Below are 24,852 nucleotides of genomic sequence, written 5' to 3' on the forward strand. Positions count from 1 at the left end.
GTTGGATTCCGACCCTCTCTTCTTGATTCCCCCCTGTTATTCCTCCTTTTTTTTAAAGTAAAGAATACATAAATTCTTAAATTATTTTATTTTAGTTTAATTCAATTTTGATGTCACCCTTATTTTATTGATTTTTCTTATTCTAAATTCTTAATATAAAAAAATAAAAATCAATTAATTAATTTATTAATAAGAATATTAATCTTATTCTAATGATTACTTTATACAATTTGATCCCTTATGATTTTATTTACTTTATTTAATTAAGTCGTTTAATATTATAAATGAATTTTATTTTAATTAATTTATATATATATATATAACTAAATAACGACTAATTTACAAAAGCTAGTTTATAACTAAATATTAAATAAATATTATTTTAATTAATTCAATAACTAATTCCTGATGGCTAACTCTGGACCCTAATGCATCCTTGCTATTTATTCTTTACAATTAATGGATCTTTTCAGCAGAAGATGAGTCGAGCAAAAGACGAGCATCCATACCTAAGAAATATTAGCAGCTAGCACAAGGAAAGATTAGTAGCCAAGGAAAAAAGGAGGAAAAGAGCCAACTAGATCTGAATGGGTTACCGGGAGGAGGGAAAAACCCTTAAGCCGACATTTGAACATGTCCACGATGTGAAGCAACCTTCGGGGAGCAGTTGAGGAAGCCCCATTTATTCACGTTGACTACACGGGTGAGACCGGATATGAACGCATTACCGGAGGAGGAAAAGACCCTTAAGTTCCAATTCATGAGAGACTACTTAAGTTCTAATTCAATTCAAGGTTTAGTTAAAGCGTCCATGCATGACTATTCTTGGCCAAGGAAGGTGCACCACTTAGCATAAGAAATATCTACTTAATTAGTTTTCAAAGATGGTGAAAAACATTGGATCAAGAGGCTTGATTCACCTTTGTATTTGTAATCTGTTCTGAGATTTTGAGGTCAATAAAATTAGTTTGGTCCCCATCCCCTATCAATAGCATGTTATTTTTATCTTATCATTACTAGAATTCTCTTGTTTGATTAAGTTTATTTGTGTCATATGTTATGTGGATTCATTCTTCCATTAGTTGTGTTGTCGCTGAGATGTACACCTTAGCATGGGAGATGTTCTCAACCCCACAAAGTAACACTTTGTAAGGCGCAACCCTCAGAGTAGGGGTTGTCACTCGAATCCCTACTCACTTCGTTTAAGCCCTCTCCTAGATAAGCTAATGGGGGTAGTCCCTAGAGGAAGAAGGAAGGAGAAAACTTGTTGAAGCAACAAGCCTTTGGAGACTATAGGCAAGGCAACTACTTCTCTAGGCAACTTAAATTAAGACTAATTAGCAAGTGTGTTTATTAATGAGCAATGCGTATCTCAAAAGATGGATTCGATTAGAATGGTGTGACAATAAAAAGATTAGCAAATACAAACAAGTGCCTTAAAATAATACTCAACCAAATATATCACTTGCACAATCGAAAAGATTTCAAGTTACGAGATAAATAATGTCCCAAGAGAAGATGTTAGTATCAAGAAAAAAATGCAACAAAGTACTTCCACTTCAAAAATATAACAATATCATAAGAATTAGTGACAAATACAAGAAAGATGGAACATGCAAATAAAAAGTGCTCACAAGATCAACAATGAAAAGATGTTAGACCAAGGTGCTAAGATGGTAAGATTTCCACAATTTAATTGAGACAACCTTATTTATGTGTTTATCCCTTAATTATCAATTAAATTTAAATGTTGCAAACACAAACACTTAAGGTCAATTAAATTTAAATGTTGCAAACACAAACAATGAGGGAATGTTGCAAACACAAACAATGAAGGATGTGAGCGAATGCTGGTTGAAAATTTGGTAATTGACTTTCGAAAAAGATAAAAATAAAAATTTAATTAAATAATATAAAGGGAGTTGTCTTTAGTGATTTTTGGACGGGAATCTTGTGGAAAAATTTGAAGTTAAATCTTGATTTGTATTATTTAAACTGGTTTTTTAACTACATATTTGGATTCAACACCTTGAAAAACCTCAACGACACTTTGATTGTGCAGGATTACCCATCAAACTTGTGATTTCAATATTGCTGCCGGAATAATGTTGGGAAATTTGACCCAAAAAGTCAACAAAAACACTTCCAAAAAGTCCAAATAAGACAACTCGGATATAAAATAATACTTAATTTTTGGGAACTTATACGAAACCGAAGTAATTTTGTTTTTTTTTTTTTCATTTGGAGGCGCACAACATGCGGCGACGATTGTTGCCCTGCATCTGGCGCGGACCAACAAAACCACGCGCCGGATTTGTGCCCTGCACTCAATGCCAGTGTTTTAGTTTTCGAGCGACCATGGTGGAAAAGCCGAATAAGCAAACAACAGCGATGTCGAGGAAGCGCAAATCAGTTTTTGCAGAGCAGGAAGAGGAGGAAAATGCAAAACTCAATAATCATATCGATAATCTCATATCCCACCAAATTTCCTTTATCAAAGATCCTGAAAAATCCCAAAGATTCAAGACCATTGCCTTCCTCACCGCCCACTTAAACTATGCATCTACTCTCACACTGAGTCAAAATATTAATAACACCCTCCAACAACACCTCTGGGATGAGACTGATCCTCAATTGGTCCAACACATCATCAAATTATTAGCGGATATTGCAGTTCGCCATGATATGCCTCAAGAGACCACTCACTCAGTAGTAAACGTTATGCACAAATACTTAGAAGCACATCACTATTTTGATGATTTTGTAACTACCCAAATCATCAGCTCTTTGAATTATATTTATAATCAAACAGGGGTAATCAGTGAATTAGATGGAGCCCTGGCATTGTCTCTTCTATGTACTGATAAAGTAAGCCTTCGGACAAGGCTGTTGAATCTCTTGGGTTTGTCATCTAAGAGTAAGAATGGAGAAAATAATGAACACGGGGAGCTTGCTTTTAAAGTTTTTGAGGCGTTTACCAAGGACCCATATCCTTCTGTCAGGGAGGCTGCATTGAAGGGTTTGATATCATTGCACAGGAAGGGTTTTCATTTGACCAAAGGCTGCTACAGACGTGCGGTTGCCCTTTTTCAGGATAAGGATGAACTCGTACGTTTGTCTGCCATTAAATTGGTGAGTAGCTCTTATATTTCAAGAAAATATTTGGTAGCAAATGTTGTTCATTTTTGGCAGTCTAATTTGTGATGCTAGCTGATTCTATAGTTATGTCATTTCTGATTTTTACGACAGAGTATTGTTATCATCAGTAAATTATGTTAAGTGTATTAATTAAATATTACTATTTTTATCCTTTTTATTTTTTATTTATTTCTTCCTGTTTTTCTTGTCTGGTCACCCTTACATAGGAAGAATCTTAGAATTATCATATACGGTCCACTGACACTGAGTTACCCCAATAAGGGTCGACAGCAAGGAAAGGGTCAAACTTACTTTCAGCTAAGATGCGACAACTATGGTGTGATTTTTTTCTTTCTTTTAAACCATATTTGGGAAATATTATATTAATCAAATTCTTGGCTGAATACACAGCAGTGTCTCAGGATTACAAATCTAGTGGAATGTTTACTGACAGCTTCAAGCTGTACTAAAATCAAAACCACAAGACTGTATAACAGCAAGATTACCTCTGAACAAAGGAACCTAGGAGTATATACCCTGTAGAAAATGCCTAACATAAGACAAAAATTAGCTTCCATACTAAATTATGCTGGAGGTAGAACCTTAACCAAGTCTTGAGAAGCTACAGGCTCCAGAGATGGAGCTTCAACATTCAAATCCAGGAGGATTGATATAGATGGACTAACAGAGTTGACAGAGGGAGAAGGAAGCAGAGAACCCTGAGCACTTCCATGCTGCAGCTCTCCAATTTGACTCCTCAAGCAGTTGATTTTGTCTTCTGCCCTTTGAATTTTCTGCCTGTGATCGATCAGGATATCCATTGCTGTGGTCATTTGCACTGCCAGGTGCTAATAATGGACTTGAAGCTGTGCCAAACTGTCCTGGAGATCAGTGGCTTGCCGCTTCACTAGGAGAGATTTGAGGGGCTTTACACCACCTAGATGAGAAGTTCGAAGCCGTCATCTACAAATCATAAAATATGCACACCACAATCCAGTCTGCCAATGCATGGACCCAAGAACTGAGCAGTCTGGGGGCCATAAGGAAAGTCTGAAGCATGTGGTAAGTCCCCGACTCCCCTGTATCAGAGCCATTGGCCAAAACCATAAGTTCTCATGATCCTGGGTGTACAGCGCCATGACTGCTGCGACGAAGGGATGGGACGAGCAAGAATTTCCATGAGTGTGACAATTAATGAGTCACCCATGCCTCGTGGCTGCCTGAGCCCAGACAAGACCCCGGAGTGTTGAATTTGTAGCTATTGTCGGTCTTCATAATTAATATTTTAGCCCTTGATGTATTTATAATGATAAATATAAAGCATATTCTTCATGCTATTGTCAAAAGATAAAATATATGACATATTCTTCATGTCAGTTTTTAAAAGAGAAAAATTGTGAATTTTGAATTTGAATTTTGGCTCCAAAGATGACCTGGTCGGCCCTCCGACAGGACAAGTTGGCCCAGCTTCTAGAGGCATCCATTCGGCCTCTCAAGACACTATATACACATACCATTTCGTCCTCCTCCAAGGGCAAGTAACTTGGTCTGTCTGAGGCCAGCAAAGAAGGTTTGTTTGAGGCCAGCAAATAAGAGGTCTGAGGCCAGTGAAGAAGGGGTCTGAGTCCAGCAAAGAAGTTTTGTCTGAGGCCAGCAAAGAAGGTAAGTTTGAGGCAAACGAAGAAGATGTATCTGAGTAAATAAGGATGAATCCGTGGCAGAGTTTCTGGGTTATCTGAGGAACAGAATCGAGTTTGTTTGAGAAAAGAAGGCTGAAGTTCAGTACTACCAGAACTGACTATTCCGAACTTGTTGGACAGCAGATTGAGTTGTCTTGTGGGCAGTTTGACCAGGTTTGACCAAGGCTGTTAGTTTGACTTTATGTTTTAGATGTATCTCCATTGACTTGAATAATTTCTCTAAGGAAAAAGGTTGCTGGGATTTTCCCCCTTGTGGGTTTTCCCAAGGTAAATGCTTGTGTACTTGATTTGGCTCTCTTTATGATTCTACTGTTCATTGTTGAAGATCTTCTGTTTCATTGCTTAATGATTAATGAGAATATGAAAGAAATTAAAGTGAATATCATTAGAAGTAATTACCAGTAGAAGACCTACGAAAATTCAACATGGTATTGTTATCCACCACCAGTGGGTGACCCCTATAGGAGAATTTTCTCCTAAATTTGTCTTCAGCTGGCAGCCATCAGCCCCTTGCAGCCACCTGATAGCTCGATGTGCTATTTTTCTCCGCCACCCGAGCCAACCATTGTGTGTCCTCGCTCATTTGTTATGAAAGTATGTTTGAAGGTGGGCCTTCCAACCCCGAAGGTATGGTTTTTCATTATGTGATTGCATGTTTATGCTTGCTTTATTTGGGCACACTTGGGCATGGATTAGTGGGGGGATTCGGCGGAAACAAAAGGTTTGGGCTGTACTCTTGTTTCGTTGCCTCAACTTTAGGGGTTGATCTTGTATCCTAGTCCCGTGGGATGTCCTTTATGGGCCATTAGCTTTAGGAGTGACACTATATGGGAAACCTTGATTTTGGTTGCGTGGTCCTGTTGACCACTGGAGTAGCACCTGATGATTATATGAAGACTCCATGCCCAAGGATGATCCAGAAGACACTTGTACCATCATATATCATCAGTGAACATAGTTTTTTAACGAGTTTACATCTATCTTCTCATCATCTTTCTTGTACCCAGATTCCACACCCTGCGGGGAATTGTAATAAGTGATACTAGTAATGATGATTTTTGAGTCTGTAATAGGCCTAATATGTTGAGACTCGATCAACAAACGAGTATACCTTGGAGTGTTTTTTTTATTTAGTTAATTATCCTTTCTTTTTTAGAGGCGGATAGTTTTCTAGGTTTTTTTCACTCACTTTTAACCCCAAAGTCGGGGTGAAGGTTTGAAGGTTGAGCCCCTAACACATCTTAGTGTCTAGAGTCGATATATATTACAATACTAGATCACACAAAAAATTTCGTGTAATTTGGTTAGGTCTAGGTAGTCATTTTTTAATTTTTAAGATTTCCCGCAAGTAAAAAATTGCAAATAAAATTGTATTTAAAATGTAATAAGTGTAGTCTAGAGAAGTTGTATGGGGTATGAGTAATAAAAATTACACTTCTCACCCTCAACTTCCTACTATGACACACTTTGAGGGGTTAATAATGTGTTTTGGACCCTTAAAACCCACATTTCCTAAGTTTAGTGGAAATTGTGGCATTTAATTAGGTTAGAATTAGATGAAATAGAGAGAAATAAATTATTCCATGTGAGAGAATGACGTGGAAATGACTTGGAAATTATCTTAAGTCAAAGAGTTGAGTCAACGGACATGTGGAAGATGACTAAGCATATTGCATCATAAATATACCATTATTTCATAAAATCGAATTTCCTAGAGATAAAGTAGCAGTTGCACATGTGGAAAATCAAATTTATTAGAGGAACTCATGTACTGAAGGAATATTCTACGGAATATTTAGAATGAAGATTTCGTGGGGCCTTCTCTCACTGTTAGTTCGAGTTGCTTCTACACTTAGCACTTCACATGGAGGATTTCGAGTTTCACTTGAGGAAATCACGCAGTTCCTAGGGATTTGCGCAGAGCATCTTTGGGATCATCATCTAAAGTGGCGGCACTTGGCTCGAGTTTGATTTGGTTTGATTGGAGTTATCTCATTTCTTGGATTCACTCATGGATGAGTTTACTATGCCATATATGGAATTCGATTTCCTTTGAGGTGCACATATGGAATTCGATTTTGCTCTGGTGTCTCTATCTTCTCCACATTGAACTTGACTTATCTTTCCTTCGGATTTGCTCTAAGTTCAGTTCTCACATGCATTCTTCCTTGGGATTTGCTCCCAACTCTCTATATAATGAGGCTATGTGCTCTCATATTGTATCAGGTTATGAGCTGTTGGTTTTGAGGAAACTCTACCATTTTGTACTTGCATACTTTTTTAATATAATCAAGATTTTGGGGTTATCCGGTTGGTGTCCTCTTGGCGTTATGAGGTGATGTCCTTTCATGCTATTGCTATTGTGTTTAATTTCTTTTGTATATGGAATTAATACTAGTTTATATTTGCAATCTTGCTTGGATTGATGTGTGCAAACTATCTTGCACATATCATTGATTTAGAGTAGTACTCTAAGGATAAACTTGCCAATTCATTTTAGGAGGAATGTTTGGTTTATCTTATTCATTATATTGCTCTAATCTTGTGCAAACTAATACATGTTCAAGTGTGTAGAAAAGATATTTTGTATTGTGTGCAAGAATCCATCTGGAAGTGGGATAAATTTCAATTAGATCAACTCACTCCTAGAGTCACGGCGATCCAAGACTCAGCCATTTTTTCGCTCCAAGTCTTCCATCCAACGAAGAGCAAAAGAGAGTTTTCTTACTCTATAGCTACTTGATCATCCATTTAAATTCAAAATACTTCTTTGATTCTAGTTCTTTCAAAGTTATATCTCCTATTCAAGAGTCATTTCCAATGCTAGCCCATAGGCTTGAGCATTGGGCAACAAGGAGCTTGAGGAGAAGCTTTGGTAAACTACTCACTTGTGTTTATGTAGGACCCCTCATGCTATCCAAAGACTGATTTCTAGGGATGCCGTAAGCACTTGGGAGAGAGTTGCAAACTCATTTAGGCCCTGGGCCTTTTGAGCCTTGTGAATCTCTTTTGGAGAGTTTTTTCAATCTTCAAGTTTATTGTTGTTATATTTTTGGGAGAGTCTAACTTTGTTAGATTCCTATCTTTGTAAAGTTCACTTTCATATTGTGGGTAACCTTCTTATACGCATTTTTACCCGCTTCGAGCGCTAATAAAAAATAACAATTTTGCTTGAATGAGCTTGAGATTTTTCTCATGGCATCCCCCTTCCTCTTTTAGAGGAGGGATTCTTGTGGGTGGACTAATTTTGCTTCACATGCAAATTTTTACTAATCTTGTATTCAAATTCCCATAGGCATAAGCTTCCAAATTGTAAACTTGAGAAAATCTCATCTTATGTGTAAACACTTCATATTTTGGCAAGTTTTAATTGTTTCATAATTTCTTCAAGTGTATGCTTCACTACTTTGTCAATTTATGCTATATTGTTAATTTCAGGTATGTTCTATGCTAGAGCAATTTATTTCAATTTTCACAGTTAGCTCAATACCTTTTCCAGATTAGCAATCACATTAGCGTTAAAGTAAACTGCAGATAGAACATAAATATAAATCGCAGAAGACAAGCCAAGACAAGAGGACACAGGATGTGGCGCTAACCAAGGACAAACCCCAATATGGGGAAACCCTTGATCAATTCTTCTTATATGTTCTTCAATAGTTTAGCAGAGAGAGAGATAGTACATTTACAACAGAAGTCAACACTTTGACTTATCTAGATAAGAGGATAGATCATCTCTAAGAAGATGATAGAGGAGATCAGTTGAAGACATGCTGCGTCAATTGATTCTCCAAAGTGACTCTTTCACCTATCGTTGTGCTGCACCTCATCATCATGCCGCACCTCTCTGTGCTGCACCATGTGCACCCATCATCACTATGCTGCATCTCATCATGCTTCACCAATCATGACTGTACCCATCAATGTACTGCATCATGTGCCATTGCTGTGCCATGTTGCCATACTGTCCTATGTGCTTGCAACACTATGCTTGCCATGTTGTCCCATTGTGTTTGCTGTAGCTATACCTTGCATGCTTGCTGTCCCAATGTGCATGCTTGCTGTACCTTGCATGCTTGCTGTCCCAATGTGTATGCTTGCTGTACCTTGCATGCTTGTTGTCCCAATGTGCATGCTTGCTGTCCCAATGTGCATGCTTGGTGTACTTACATCAGATCATTGTTAGGGGATTCTCTAATCATTCTAACAACTATTAGGACAACCTTCACAATAAGGTCACGGATTGGTTGGGGCATCAATGACAGTCCTACCAGCGCTCACACATCAACGACAACATCTGTCCCAAAGCTATGATCACCCTTCTCTAGCATTCCTAAACAACACGTTGGCTTGTTATACCCCAGCAGTCACAACTAGCCCTTACGCCCTCCACCAAAGTGACCCAAAAACAAGCTACTGCTCTAGCAATTAACTCGGCCTCCATTGTGGAACTCAGGCCTCCTCCACGCTGTCTTAGAGTCTCCCTCTCTTGCTGCGGTTAGGGCAATTTTAGACCTTTCATTCTTCCATAGACTACGTTAAGGTTCTAGGGCATCCATCTAGGGTAGAGACCCTCTTCTAGGCTGCGTTTACATTGCTGCCCTTCTTGACTGCGTATACCTCTTCATAGGTTATGTTAGGGCTTCTCCATAGCAGCGTTGAACCCTACCCTTACTGCAATATAAGAGCCTCCCTTTTGGGCAGCGAAGATTCTTCTCCATGAATGTAGATGAGGGCAACGTTAGATCTCTTCGTCTAGGGCTAGGGCAGACCTCCTAGATTAGCGTATTCTCTTAGGGATTCTTCCTTCCATTAAAACCCAAACAAATGGAGAGGAAGAGATCACAAGAGAGTTGTGAGTGTGTCCAAATGACTTTCAAGGCACCTCTATTTATACTAAAACGTTGAGCACATGAGGGGTTTATTTGGTTGCCTGCCGACCTTGACGAATTGTCCCATAACACAAATAAATTCATATCTCCATGAATACTTATCGGAATCGGATGATCTTTAGATCAATCCTACACCTGTCAATGAAAGGGACCCAAGAAAAATACAGCTGCCATAAATAAGATGACCCACATGGAGTTTGGCCGTAGTTGCCAATTTTAACATGTATGTCATCGAAGTTATTGGAGCACTATCATTTATTTGAAACAATTGTAGCTTAAAACAATCTATTCCATTTTACTTGTCTCTTTTCCATTTAATGGTGCAAACACATATGAACTTATTTACATTCTAGCCTCTCAAGTTTTGCAAACTATTTCTCTTTGAAGCATTTGCATGTAGCATTAGTTTAATTAACACAATTTGCACTTCAACTAGGCATTTTATTATAGGAAGGCCCCAAGCCTCATTAATTTTTTCTTTCAACATAAGTTGGTTGAAGCAAACATCTTAGGGACCCTCTACTAACTCCTCACTATGAGATCCATATCTTTGGGCAAGGGTGAGGTCTGAGGATTGAAGAGTTAAATTGTAATTTTGTTGTAGAGATAATTGATAAAATTAATCAAGAGCACTTTCCATTACATTTACTTTACTTGTCTCTTGATGGTTTGAGTTTTCATATGCAAAGTCTATTCCAAAAGCAAGTATTGTAATCATTTCAAACAAATGCTTTCTTTTCATGCTTCAAGTCTAATTGCATATTGATGCCTTGGTTTAGCACTTCCTTTCTTTTACGTTTCCATGTTAATTACTAGTTTTTGGGTTTTGGCAAGATATGTTTCACATGTTTTGATTCATAAAGTTGATTATCTCAAAAACATTTTGTATCTTACATATCTTGTGCTAACAATTCTTGTTTACATTTCAAAGTTACTTTGCTTTCTCTTTTGAGAGCATTGCATTTTACTTTGAGCAAATATATCTTTAAATTGTTGAGCAAATTCCTTATAAAGCACTAGTTTTATGGTTTAGATTGACATTGTTATTTCAAGTTGCTCACATCATATTTACTCATATATTTTTAAAAGTAATCCATTTTCACTATAACACTCTCCTAGAAACTCACAACTTTTAACTTAACTTTTCATTAGGGACCACCCCCCCTTAGCTAACCTAGGAGATAGCTCAAATGGAGAGAGTTGGGATTAGTGTGACAATCCCTTCTCTGAGTTCCCTGCCACCAACCACACTTTGTGGGGTTGAAGGCTTTTCTCACTAAATTGTAGGTAGGTGTAGGCAACAGGTGATAACAGGTCCCGCCTCTCGATACCACATATATCACTTCCCTTTGCTCATTACAAACCCTTTTCACATTCTCCCCATCTGGGTCCACAAAGTGTTAGTCTCCCCCTCCCCTTGTCCACACCTTGGGTCAGGCTTGGAATGATGCCTCGGAGGTTGATGCACTAAAAGAAAGATAAAAGCATAATATGGCCACATACAACAAGAAATGTACCTAAAAATGCAAAAGATGGTCGAAACAATAAAATTTAGCATGTAGGAAAAAGCCAAACACGAGCTCAATCCCTTATCATTATGGTCATCACCTTGGTTCCTAAGGCCCCTATGAGTGCCCCTCTCATCATTAAGGAACCAATGATTGTCCCAACCCTTGGTGGGTGATGCACTGCCCCACCTTAAGGGGGTAATCACTCCTACATCTTACACATTATGCTCTTATCCCCTTGAGCCCCGAGCAGTAAAAATGAAGAAAAATCGTAAAAGGCAAAAGGCATATAAAGAAGGGTGGAAAAACAAAGGCCGGGGTAACTCATGTACCACGATTGCTCCCTCCTACATTCATACACCCAAGGTATGGGCTTCCCTCATCATAGTTGCCCTTGTACCATGGCATGTGACTTGGAGCCTCCCCTATTGCCCCCACTCCATTCCATCACTATTTCACATGACACCTGCCATTTGATGGGTGTACCATGGACCTGTCATTCCCTTAGAGGTTGAAACCACCTAATATGATCCTTTATTAACTCCTCTTGCCAAGCAAGGAAATATTTGGGCATGTCTAAAGCCCCATTTGGAAGGGCATGCCATTATGAAGTGTCAACTTTTGCCCTTGATTAGCAAGCTTATTTACTCAATTGACTAATTGTACTGGAAGGTGAGAAGATGCATTAGATCTTATATAGGATTGCACTTGGGTTTTCATTTTGGACTTGGCCTCCCTATACAGGATTCAAGCCTTCCAGAGGGTCATAATGGCACTTGTAGGGTGAGTGTTGAGAGCCATGGGCCTTTAACCATGCGAAGCATTGATTGCCTCACCATGGGCTTCTTCAACACCACCACGTTGCTTGTTCATGCCCCAGTTATACAAAGATGATGATGCACTTGGACTACATTGCCCAGCGAGCTACACATTGCACCCGACACTTGGTCGCTGATCCAAGGCCCAAAGGAGGTTTTGCCTTTCCTGGGGAGATGTGGGAGGGCATGTGTCATCTTCTAGCCCTTATTGATAGAGCATCAACTTGATCTTGAGCCATTTGGAGACCCATGAGATCCATTTGGATCCCCTAAAGCCCAAATTGGGGTTTGGAGATGTTTTGCAGCATTTGGAGGGCATCCCCCTCTTATTCACCATTTTTGAGGCCCTCACTCTCATCATCAGCACATGAGGCCTCAACACTGCCCTTCTAGGCCTCGACGTCAGCCTAGCGTGGCCCAAAGAAGGCTTATTTAACTTATTTTATGAGCTATCATGGTTGGCTTGTAACCATGGGTGGGTTACTAGACATTTTAGGCATTGGAGGGGCTTTTTTTAATTTTTAAACTCTTAGATCATGTATAAATAGAGGAGGCCTAGCCTCACTCTCATGATCACACTTTGGATTTTCGCTCTCTCATTAGAGAATTTTGGACCTGCAATTTGAGGATGAATTTTAGACGAATTGGATGAATTTTGATATTTGGTTATTTCACCTTGGAGCTTCGCTTTGGCATTTTTGTGGATGGATATATTCTTCATTATCTTGTAAGTGCCCTTTTAATGCTATATTTCTAATTTGGTGAATGTTTAATGCATGGAATATTTTTAATGGTTATTAATGTGCCCTAGTTGATGAAAAATTGTTTAAAACATTGAAGCTATTGGAAATTTTGCATGTGTTACTCATGAGATAATGAATGAATGAACGTTCCTCGAGGATAATTGCATTTTCATCCTTGAATCTCCATAGTCATCGAAGTATAAAAATCTAGAAGTCGTTTTGTTGTTGCTTCCATCAAGGGTAGTGAAATTCCTTCTAGGTCTCCTTGAAGAGCGAATTGCCATTACTTGGTTTATCCTTGACTCCAATTCTCCCAATAGGCATGCATTGGTCTACTTTTCTCACCTCCTTTTACCTCTTTTTCTTCGTCCCTTCAAGGATAGGGAGGCCCCTCTAGGGTTTGGTGCGAATTTCAATAGGAGTGCATGTTTTGAATTCTGTCCTGACAAGACTCTTCCTTAGTGTCTCCTATAGGCATCCACAAGTTTTGAACGAATTCCTACAATGGAATCTCAATATAATAGATGCCCTAGCCATTGCACCAAGTGGGAACCCTAGATGCTATCCTTCAACTTGGGGATTCTTTGAAGGCTTTCACTTTAGTACTTGTTGAAGTATATCCTTCTTAGCCTTTTCTCTTGCCTACCTTGACCTTGGATGTGCCTATATATCATCATATATATCAACCCTAGGTCTTGTGTAGGATCCTTTCCAAGGGTTTTTTTGTGGAAAGTCTTCCTAGCTTCTCCCAAAGCTCGCATTTTCATTGAACCTTTCCATTGAATGAGCCACCTTGCCTCACTTTAAACCTATCCTAGACACATCTATCACAAGTGAGGAATATTGGGACTCCTCCCGTCGGTGAAAATATGAGAAGAGAAGGGGACTTAGACTGTGGTGACAATGGGCTTTTGTCCCAAGTGTTGTTGTGCTCTCTAGCTCTTGCCTATTTACTAGGCCTGCTAGTTTGTGCAGCAACATGTATTAAAACTATGGTATAAGAGCATCCTTGAAGAAGAAGAAGAGAAACTATGGTATAAGCTATCTAACCCTAGAAGTCAAGAAGCATGTCACAAAGAAAGTCAAGATCTGCCTTCTTGACTGAAGAAAATCTTCACTCTTTTCTACCAACGTCAATCATAAAATTTGTTGTGAAAGAGTCCTAGTTCAACAAAGCATATTTTAGAGATGTGTTCGTGACCCTAGTCAAGATTATGAACAGTGAAGCACCACCTGCATAAGACCCGTGAGTACCTGTGGGTCTTGGCGGGTTCTATAGCGAGCCGGGTCACTTGCATAGAACCCACGCTTAAGACCCTTACTCGGCCAAACTCGCATTAAGCCCGTGTACTGGTATAAGACTTGCGGGTTTGGCATAAGACCCGCATCAGACCCCTATAAGACCCGTCAAACCTTAGATTGCGATTTTTAGTTTTTATTTTTCTCTTTTCTTTTTTTTTTGGAAAGAAGTGGAGGAAAAGGGAAATTGGAGGCAAGAAAATGCTTTATAAGCACCTCCCTCCCTTCCATTTGTCATTCACTTGTCATTTGAGTGTTTGGCTCATTTCTATTAGTGTTGAGTGACTCCATTGCATAGTGAAGGAGCTCTTGGAGGAGGCTAAAGGAGGCTTCATCAGATCAGACCTAGCTTCTAGTAGGCTTCATGAACCTTGTTTGAATGTTTTCCATGTAAATTGTTTTTAATTTTTTTGTATTCATTTTTTTTTTGGTTTTCATTTTTTTTGGACTGAGGAGGACTGCCTCCTCAGCCCGCAGGGCCCTGTGGCTGAGTTTGTCAGCCACATAGGGCCGTTGTGTGGTTGAGAACAATGTTGCATGAAGTGGGGACAAAACGGGGACGTTTTTTGGAAGCGGGGACGCGGAAGCGTCATTTTCCAAAAATCTAGTAAGCGAAGCGTCTGCTATATATATATTTTTTATATTTTTTTTGCATTTATATTCAAAATAAACATCCCAAATACCAAATTAGTTGTAGAAGACATGAAAACATGCATATTTTTGCATAAATCAAGATAGATATGGCATCCATGATTCCATTGTAGTTACTAGTATGTACATCAATGATTAATTATTCGAGCATCAACCATCTATATTCTAGCAATTACAAACATACATCAAAATTTTAAGCATATTATAAAACATAAAACATTTAAGCATATTATAAAACATAAAACATAGATCATATTATGATTTATCTAGCAAGTGAGCAACTGTCAACATTTGTCATGTTCAAAATTCAAATAATAATGTTTACAAAATAGGTCACTTGGTCACCGCCAAGACAAAAAGGTTCAAATTCACAAGCCTACGAGTCTAATGATTAATCTATAACAAAAGTAGTAAATTGTGAATATATCTACTAATCTCTCCTCCTTCCACCACGAAGAGAACATGGCGGCGGGCCTCCATGTGGTGGCAATGAAGAAGATGGTGCCTGTGGAAGTTGTGGCACTGAAACTGATGAAGACGAACCCCTTGCTGTTGGTGTTGAACCATGGAACCTAGGAACCAAGGGACCAGATGGGCGTGGCATCTCAACTCGATCATCATCATCCTGGAATCGCTAATTGCATGCATGCTCCCAAATGGACTAGTGCTAAGCATATAGTTGCTCAATTATCTCGTATGAAACGCGTTTCGGAAAAAATCGAAACGCGTTTCCAAAAAACCGAAACACGGATCCAAAAAACCGAAATGCAGATCGGAAAAAACCGAAACGTGGATCGGGCTGTAAGGTTTCGAAATGGCAGGAACCACATTTTTCAGCCCGATCTGCGTTTCAGTTTTTCCGAAACGCGTTTCGGAGGGCAGATCCCCCACGGATCTATACGGATCGTGGATCGGGCTTTTGATTCTTGGGGGGGACATTTCCTGCAACACTGGTTGAGAAACTCAACCACAGGGCCCTGCGGGCTGAGGAGGGCTCACAAAAGAAGTGCAACCAAAGGATACAGGTCCAATTTTATTGGATACTATTGATTTAGAGTCCGATTAGGTTGTGGAGGAGGAGTCCCCTGATTTGAGTTGGCTTGATGAAGAGATCGAGGATCTCTCTAGTTTGCCATCTCAAATGGAGACTCCAAATACACCTGCCCCATAGTTGCTTTAGCCTTTTGATGTTAGCATTAGCTCCACGAGGGCTTATTGTAGGCGTGGTCGTCCATGAGTGATGAGACTCAAGATTGTTATGAGACAATCATTTATCATTTATGACATATGTATTTGAATTTTGAACTTGCTGACATTTTTGATGTTAATTGTGGAATCATGATTCCTTTTCTTATTCAGTATCTAAATGTTTTGCTTACAAAAATTGAATATGTTATGTTGCTTTTATAGATATGAGATGATGTTATGAACTATTGCATATATTATTTTTTATAATTTATAAGGATTGAAATTGTCATTAGTTTCTTTTTTGTGCTTAAAATTTACCATATTTTAAGTCCTTTTTTTGCATTTTGACAAGTCTTATACGAGTTTTATATTGGTTGTTCCCGAGTCTTATACGAGTTGACGAGTCAATAGACAGACGAGTCTTATATGAGTACGAGTCGTGCAACATTGATTATGAAGAAGTTCAAAATCATATGCCTCTGTATTACTACAGGTAGGCTGGCAACCGAAGTTTTATCTTGTACTAAGATTCATATAAGAAAGGATTGTGATCCATCCTTAAGCCTGAGAGAAGGCCGAAACATACTTGGGAGAAGATTGAAGTGTCAGTGAAGTTAGGCCGAAATAAACATCAGTTCATTTCAGTGGGCCGAGAAGGCCTCAAAGCATATTGCATAAGGCCAAAGCTCAAAACCTCAGGACTAGTACAAAGGTCAAAGTTACCTCAGAAAGTTACAGAGGTTTGAGAGCCTCAGTAAGTTGACAAAGCAGTCTCAGACAATTACTTCAGAAGGCCGAGGTTGCCTCGTTCTTGTTGCAAGAAGATCGAAGAGCTCAGGGTTAATGGTAGAAGGCTGAGAGATCTCATAAGGACCTCAGAGAATCCAAAATGACTAAATTAATTTATTTTGGTTTCTTTCTTTTGTAGTATAATTAGCTCACGTATTTGACTAATGCTTGAGCTTGAACTTGTGATGAAAGATGCTGATGTAATCATGAGTGTATTAAGCCTCAGTAACTAAGATAAAGGAATCTTAGGAAGCAATCAAAAGAAGGTTGAAAATATCTCTGTCTGGAGATTACAATGATTTCCAAAAATGAGTATGAGGATTGGGACGTCAGATATGTAAAGAGATCAGAAAGGCAATAAAATTTGCGGTTTGGTGCTTGAATAAAAGCTCCATATGAAGAAAGGAAATAAGTTTGCTCCATATGCTGAAGATGTCACATGCTAGGATTATTCAAAGTATGATTGGAGATCAAATTTTGGATTATGCAATGGCAGTCCAGGACTTGGTTTGATTAAGAGCTATAATATTATTTTGAAAATGATTTGCAAATTACATATTGGTTCCAAGGAAAGCACATTGTTTCCGTGCAAAGCACATTATAGTGATGAGTTGTTCAAAGACGTGTATGAGGCTGTGAAGTTATGAAGTTTGATGATTGGAATGTATCAAAAGTATGATTTGTTAGAGATCCTTGAAACCATCAAGGGTATTCTTAAAGAGGCCAAGAACCTCTGTTCCAAAAGAAATTCTAAGTAGGGTTGCGAGGGAGCGCCCCCCTCTCAAACCCGCTCTCGAAGCGTGTTGCCTAATTTTTTTTTTTTTTTTTCGCTCCCTAATTAAAGTAAAAGTGACATTCTCCTTTATCTTTCATTTTCATCATTTTACTTAAATTTTTAACATTACCATGAAATCACTTAGGATGTTTGAGAGTGGTTCTGACCTCATTAGATTTCATATGGAGAAAGTAGAATTTTAGATCTCACTCAAAATCCAACAGACTTATTTGTTTTTTTTTCGTTTGTTTTTAATTTCTTTAGGATTTTAGGATTGGGGGGAATGCAATGTTTCCATTGGATTTTTTCATGTACTAGGGTATGGAATTCTTCAAGAGCACCAATCCCTCTATGTACCTTGATGTTAATGACATTGGTTGTCGAACTCCTCTATCATGACCCTATTAAAAATATACCCATCACTCAAACAAAATCTTGACTTGACATGCTATGTTTTCTATCTTATGTTAATCCTTAGATGGCGATATTGATGAAGATTGTAACTACTAGATGATTGATGTTATATGGTTAATCCGTGTTTTTATGCTTTTTATAACTAATTCATCATTCTACTTGCTTTCTCAGAAATTAGACATTTCTCGTGGTAGCAAGAGGTCCAAGTATTAGCAATAGATAATAGATTTACTTGTCTTTTCTAGTTTCTAGTAGTTTTTATAACTGTTGACTCTTTCATATTTATTATGATATTTTTTGTAAACAATATATGACAATTTAAGTTTGAAGTTTGAAGTTGGCAATTATAACTCATTGGTAATGAATTATGAATATGATGCTTCGTGAAAGTTGAAACATTTCATTTCATGTTAGATATTCTTTGTTATCGTTTGGTTACTTGGTAATGGTAATGGTTACAAGTACAAGTTACAACTTTAGTGAACAATGATGATAAATGTTATATATCGAATTTTGAAAGTTTGAAACTTTATGATTGCTGAATCATGAGGCTCGATATGTTGTATGTTACTATCTTGTGAATGTGGTTGATGAGGATTATAACTTCTAGATGATTGATGTTATATGGTTCAATCCATGCCTTTTTTTTTTAGCTATTTCATCATTCTACATGCTTTTGTTGACATATATGCATCAAAATATATATAAATATATTATATAAAAATTCGCTCCCGATTTGCTCCTAAACCGAGAGCTTTTGAAAATGTCCCTCCCCGCTCCCGCATTCTGCTTCCACTCCCAGTCCCGCTCCCGCTCCCGCTCCTAAGTAACCTTTATTCTAAGCCCTAAGTTTTGAAGGCCACAATCCATTTTTTAAAAATCTGAAATACCTAAGTGTATAGAAAGGTTGCACACCAAGTCGCGACATAATTTTAAGGAGTATTCTTATCATACGAATCTCTGTTCAGATGTCACAAAATTCAAAATGCAATCACAATGCAAGTGTACTACATACAAAGGTGCTTGGATGCTCATGCTGATCAAAGGAATAAAGAGAAGAAGTTGCAAACCAATATGGTTTCTAAGATATAAGGCATAGATTGTGAAAATTCCTAGACTCGAAGAAACCCCTATTGCAGCAAATCTGAATCTACTTCACCTACTTGATTTTTAAATTACATTCATCAAGTTATTCTTCTGAATACTGAAGCAAATTACTTCTGCAAACTACACTTATTAAATATTTGATTTCATGAAACAGAAAACAGAGCAAAGAACAAGATAAATAGGACACCCTTATTTTTGGACACAATAGTCCCCGGAAAAACCCAATGCGGGAAATCGGTGCAGTAGCTTTGAGGGTTTATTATTATGCAGGAGAAATATCTGAATACAAATATAGGATGCTCATTTAGCAATCTTTACAGAGAAAATACTGGCGGAAAATCTAAATGAGTTTTACCTCACTTCACCCGACAGAATTTCAGTTGATCCGGCACAAAACTGGCTAAACCTGGCTATTTCTATGTCACCTCTTCTGCCCTTTGCATCAGCTTTCCCGGCAGTCTCGGCTATTCTCGACAGTTCCGGCTTCTGTCCTCTGCGTTAGCTTTCCCGGCTGTTCCTGACAGTTCTGGCTTTTGCCCTCTGCATTAGCTTTCCTCGCTGTTCCGTTAGTTCCCGGTAGTTTCGGTTGTTCCCAACAGTTTCGACTTTTTCGTGACAAGCAATTTTTCTGCTCTACTGGCTCTCTCTGCCTCTCTGTATGTATTCTCCGGAAAGCCCTTCTCCAGATTCTCACTGCCCCTCTGTCGCAGAATGATCACTTAATTCGAAATTCTTAGCAAACCCTGCCCTAGGAATCAAATTCTTCATCAATTCGTTCTCTCCGTGTGACTTCAACGACCGAGATTAAGTCTCTAATCAACCGCTAAGATTAAACATGACTTGATCCGCCTTCTAGATCATTCTCACCCATATTTTTATTAATACCCATTAATATTTTAATTTTCCTAAGTTTAGACTTAGGAACCCCATTAAAAATATTAATTATTTTAATAAAATACAATCCGGGTGGAATTTAACCAAACGGTTTTTGGGTTCTTTAGAATTCATGTGCCTTAGCTTCTCCACTAATTTTCAAGGCTAGAGCACTTCCGATGCTATAAACTAACACTCCCTCTTAGCGATGAAAGTGCTTTAGCAACAATGCCCAACTGCATGTCGCTGTGCTTCTGAAGCATCTCCTTTCTGCACTGTTGCTGCCACCAACACTGTGATGTTGCCGCTACAGTACTACTACCCATGACACTGCCACTGCCACTGCCATTGCTACATCTGTACTAGAACTCCCTCTCAAACACTGCATCTGCTATGCTGCTAGCACTGCCACTGCTAACACTGCATCCGTACTGCAACTCAGTTGCTGAGAGAAGCAATTGAAAAACATCCAAAATTAACTGAACTTAACTGTGTTCAACATAATACCATGAATGTTGGAATCCGACTGCTCGTCTTTGACGCTTTGAATCTTCTTCACTGTGCCAATTGCACTACTGCCAACCTTGCCCTGCGCTGATTAGTCTCTGGTCTAAGGCTACTGCATTGGTCTCTCCAATCAACCCATTGCATTATTTGACACTAAGTCCATCTCGCTACTGCTGAATCTTGGGCTCCTGTAGCAAGGAATTGATCCAAGAGGTGGACTCCTCAAGGATCCTGCCCACATGTAGTCCTCCTGACTACAACTCAATATCGCTCCATCTCCCTCCTGGAGATGCGTGGGCACTCATGGCATACTCTTCCTCGTCAATCTTTGCTTAACCAACCTTAGGGTCATGTTTCTCATCCTTATCCTTTTTCTTCAAAGGACATTGGGATGCATAGTGGCCCATCTCGCCACAACTGAAACATTTCACCTTCGAAATGTCCTTCTTTCGCTTCGGCTTCTGCTGTCCCTTCGATGCTAGAGCTGCGTTCTCCTCCTCCTCCTTTGTCTTTGTGCCACTCCCATTGCAGCCACTGAGGTTGACCTTCACTAGGTCCCTTCTTAATTCCTGTTGAAGAGTCGCCCACATCTCCTCCGATGAAGGTAGTTTTCTCTGCCCAATATGATTTGGACGAAAACTTGCCATTCATCCGAGACTCCATTTAGGGCTATCCTCACCATCGTGGTTGGCTGAGGAGTGGACCCCACTGCAGCAAGCTGGTCTCTAGTGTCCTAAAGACGCTGAAGATAGAGGTTCACCCCTTCTCCTTTTTGCATCAAAGTCCGTTGCAACTTCTGCTCTAAGTACATCTTCCGCTGTTAGGAAGAGCCTTCATACAGATATGACAAGACTTCCCACATCTCCCGGGTTGTATCCTTGCCCTGCAAGTGTGAGACCACATGATCTCGAACTCCATCGAGAATGAGCCTCTTTGCCTTCCCCTGCTCGGCCTTATACTTCTTCTTTTGATCGTTGTCAGCAGGAACATGGAGTGAAATCATTTTACTCGAAAAATTCAGAGTGAAGACAACAAGAAGAGCTACAGTCTCATTTAGCTCTTCTACTATCAACATTCAGAAATAGTCTTGATGATGGATCCCTGTTGGGATTTGAAACGTTGACAAAATATGGTTATTATTGTGGGTTCTCCGGTAACTAACTCAGAAGATATAAACCACAGATGTCTAAAATCCAGAATCATTTCCCTGTACGGAGGGGATACATGGAGTGAAATCATTTTACTCGAAAAATTCAGAGTGAAGATAGCAAGAAGAGCTACAGTCTCATTTAGCTCTTCTACCATCAACATTCAGAAATAGTCCTGATGATGGATCCCTGTTGGGATTTGAAACGTTGATAGAATATGGTTATCACTGTGGGTTTTCCGGTAACTAACTTAGAAGATATAAACCATAGATGCCTAAAATCCAGAATCATTTCCCTGTACAGAGGGGATACATGGAGTGAAATCATTACTCGAAAAATTCAGAGTGAAGATAGCAAGAAGAGCTATAGTCTCATTTAGCTCTTCTACCATCAACATTCAGAAATAGTCCTGATGATGGATCCCTGTTGGGATTTAAAACGTTAACAGAATATGGTTATTACTATGGGTTCTCCGGTAACTAACTCAGAAGATATAAACCACAGATGTCTAAAATCCAGAATCATTTCCCTGTACAGAGGGGATAGATGGAGTGAAATCATTTTACTCGAAAAATTCAGAGTGAAGGTAGCAAGAAGAGCTACAGTCTCATTTAGCTCTTCTACTATCAACATTCATAAATAGTCCTGATGATGGATCCCTGTTGGGATTTGAAACGTTGACAAAATATGGTTATTACTGTGGGTTCTCCGGTAACTAACTCAGAAGATATAAACCACAGATGTCTAAAATCCAGAATCATTTCCCTGTACAGAGGGGATACATGGAGTGAAATCATTTTACTCGAAAAATTCAGAGTGAAGATAGCAAGAAGAGCTACAATCTCATTTAGCTCTTCTACTATGAACATTCAGAAATAGTCCTGATGATGGATCCCTGTTGGGATTTGAAACGTTGACAGAATATGGTTATTACTGTGGGTTCTTCGGTAAATAACAAAGAAGATATAAACCACAAATGTCTAAAATCTAGAATCATTTCCCTGTACGGAGGGGATACATGGAGTGAAATCATTTTACTCGAAAAATTCAGAGTGAAGATAGCAAGAAGAGCTACAGTCTCATTTAGCTCTTTTACTATCAACATTTAGAAATAATCCTGATGATGGATCCCTGTTGGGATTTGAAACGTTGACAGAATATGGTTATTACTGTGGGTTCTTCGGTAACTAACTTAGAAGATATAAACCACAGATGTCTAAAATCCAGAATCATTTCCCTGTACGGAGGCAATACATGGAGGGAAATATTTTACTTGAAAAATTCAGAGTGAAGATAGCAAGAAGAGCTACAGTCTCATTTAGCTCTTCTATATCAACATTCAGAAATAGTCCTGATGATGGATCCCTGTTGGGATTTGAAACGTTGAGAAAATATGGTTATTACTGTGGGTTCTCCGGTAACTAACTCAGAAGATATAAACCATAGATGTCTAAAATCCAAAATCATTTCCCTGAATGGAGGGGATACATGGAGTGAAATCATTTTACTCGAAAAATTCAGAGTGAAGATAGCAAGAAGAGCTACAGTCTCATTTAGCTCTTCTACTATCAACATTCAGAAATAGTCTTGATGATGGATCCCTGTTCGGATTTGAAACGTTGACAAAATATGGTTATTACTGTGGGTTTTCCGGTAACTAACTCAGAACGACAACACTATTGACGTAGGCCTCGAGATCATATTCCTTCAAAGCAACTAAGATTCTGGTCTTCCATATGACATAGTTGGAGGCTCCGTGCAACCTGTCCTGATCTCTTAGCCCATGCGATGCCATTTCACCCACCTGTCAAACTGGCTCCTCTAGTCATTGCTTAGCGCAACTGCCCAACAAGTGAGAAATTTGAACTTTCTAGCGGAAAGTTCTCCGAGGAGAAAATTCCCCTACTACGTGCCTTCGTTCTTTTCCAGCGAATTTCTGCCTCGACAGAAACTGCGCCCTTCTAGCACTGCGTTGAGGCTCTGCGTCACTCCCTCTACCTCTGCAAGCTCACGATTCAAAATCGTACCTCTTTGTCGACTCACTAAGAGAGATATTTTCTCGAATCAACTTCTCGGCAAGGACTGCACAATCCCTCCAAGGGGATTCGAACTGTTGCCAAGTGCGACTTTCGGCCTCACTACTCAGCACTAGATCTGCTCTTTCCTCTTTCAAAATCAACCCTCTGATACCATGTGAAAATTCCTAGACTTGAAGGAACCCCTACTGCAGCAAATCTGAATCTACTTCACCTACTTGATTTTTAAATTACATTCATCAAGTTATTCTTTTGAATACTGAAGCAAATTACTTCTGCAGCCTACAATTATTAAATATTTGATCTCATGAAACAGAAAATAGAGCAAAGAACAAGATACATAGGACACACTTATTTTTGGACATAATAGTCCTTGGAAAAACCCATTGCATGAAAACCGGTGCAGCAACTCTGAGGGATTATTATTATGTAGGAGAAATATCTGAATACAAATCTAGGATGCTCATCTTGACGGAAAATCTGAGTGAGTTTTACCTCACCTCACCCGACAGAATTCCGGCTGATCTGACACAAGACTGGCTAACCCTGACTATTTCTGTGTCACCTCTTTTGCCCTTTGTGTTAGCTTTCTCGGCAGTTCCGACTGTTCCCGACAGTTCCTACTTCTGCCCTTTGCGTCAGCTTTCTTGGCTGTTCCGGTAGTTTCGATTGTTCCTGGCAGTTCCGGCTTCTGCCCTCTGCATCAGCTTTCCCGGCCGTTTCGCCAGTTCCCGACAGTTCCGGCTGTTCTCGACAATTTCGGCTTCTGCATGACATGCAACTTTTCTGCTTTGCCGGCTCTCTCTGTCTCTTTGTCTGTATTCTCCAGAAAGTCCTTCTCCCGGATTCTCACTGCCCCTCTGCTGCAAAATGATCACTTAATTCGAAATCCTTAGCAAACCCTGCCTTAGGAATCAAATTCTTGATCAATTTGTTCTCTTCGTGTGTGTTTCCAAACGAATCCCAAGCCTCCATTTTATAATTTTCCTGTTGAGACTTCAATGATCGAGATTAAGTCTCTAATCAACGGTTAAGATTAAAACATGACTTGATCTGCCTTCTAGATCATTTTCACCCATATTTTTATTAATACCCATTAATATTTTAATTTTCCTAAGTTTAGACTTAGGAACCCCATTAAAAATATTAATTATTTTAATAAAATACAATCCAGGTGGAATTTCACCAAACAGTTTCTGTGTTCTTTAGAAGTCATGTGCCTTAACCTCTCCACCAATTTTCAAGGCTAGAGCACTTCCGATTCTA

The 24,852-nt window shown here is 39.0% G+C and overlaps 1 protein-coding gene across 3 annotated transcripts in view; it reads left to right on the plus strand.

Annotated features, from left to right (window-relative positions):
- Nucleotides 1-2,227: 2,227 nt before the first annotated feature.
- Nucleotides 2,228-24,852, plus strand: part of LOC149156822 (protein SIEL-like) — a 281,782-nt gene continuing 259,157 nt past the window's right edge. For all 3 annotated transcript variants that reach the window (XM_089438630.1, XM_089438631.1, XM_089438632.1), the window contains exon 1: nt 2,228-3,132. In XM_089438630.1, coding sequence (XP_089294756.1) covers nt 2,257-3,132 — 876 coding nt within the window. In that variant the 5' untranslated portion in view covers nt 2,228-2,256. The remainder of the gene's footprint in view (nt 3,133-24,852) is intronic.

The sequence above is a fragment of the Pinus tabuliformis genome, chromosome 9, assembly GCF_031772625.1.
Source record: "Pinus tabuliformis cultivar Carrire ecotype Pingquan chromosome 9, CPIR1, whole genome shotgun sequence".
Taxonomy (NCBI): Eukaryota; Viridiplantae; Streptophyta; class Pinopsida; order Pinales; family Pinaceae; genus Pinus; species Pinus tabuliformis.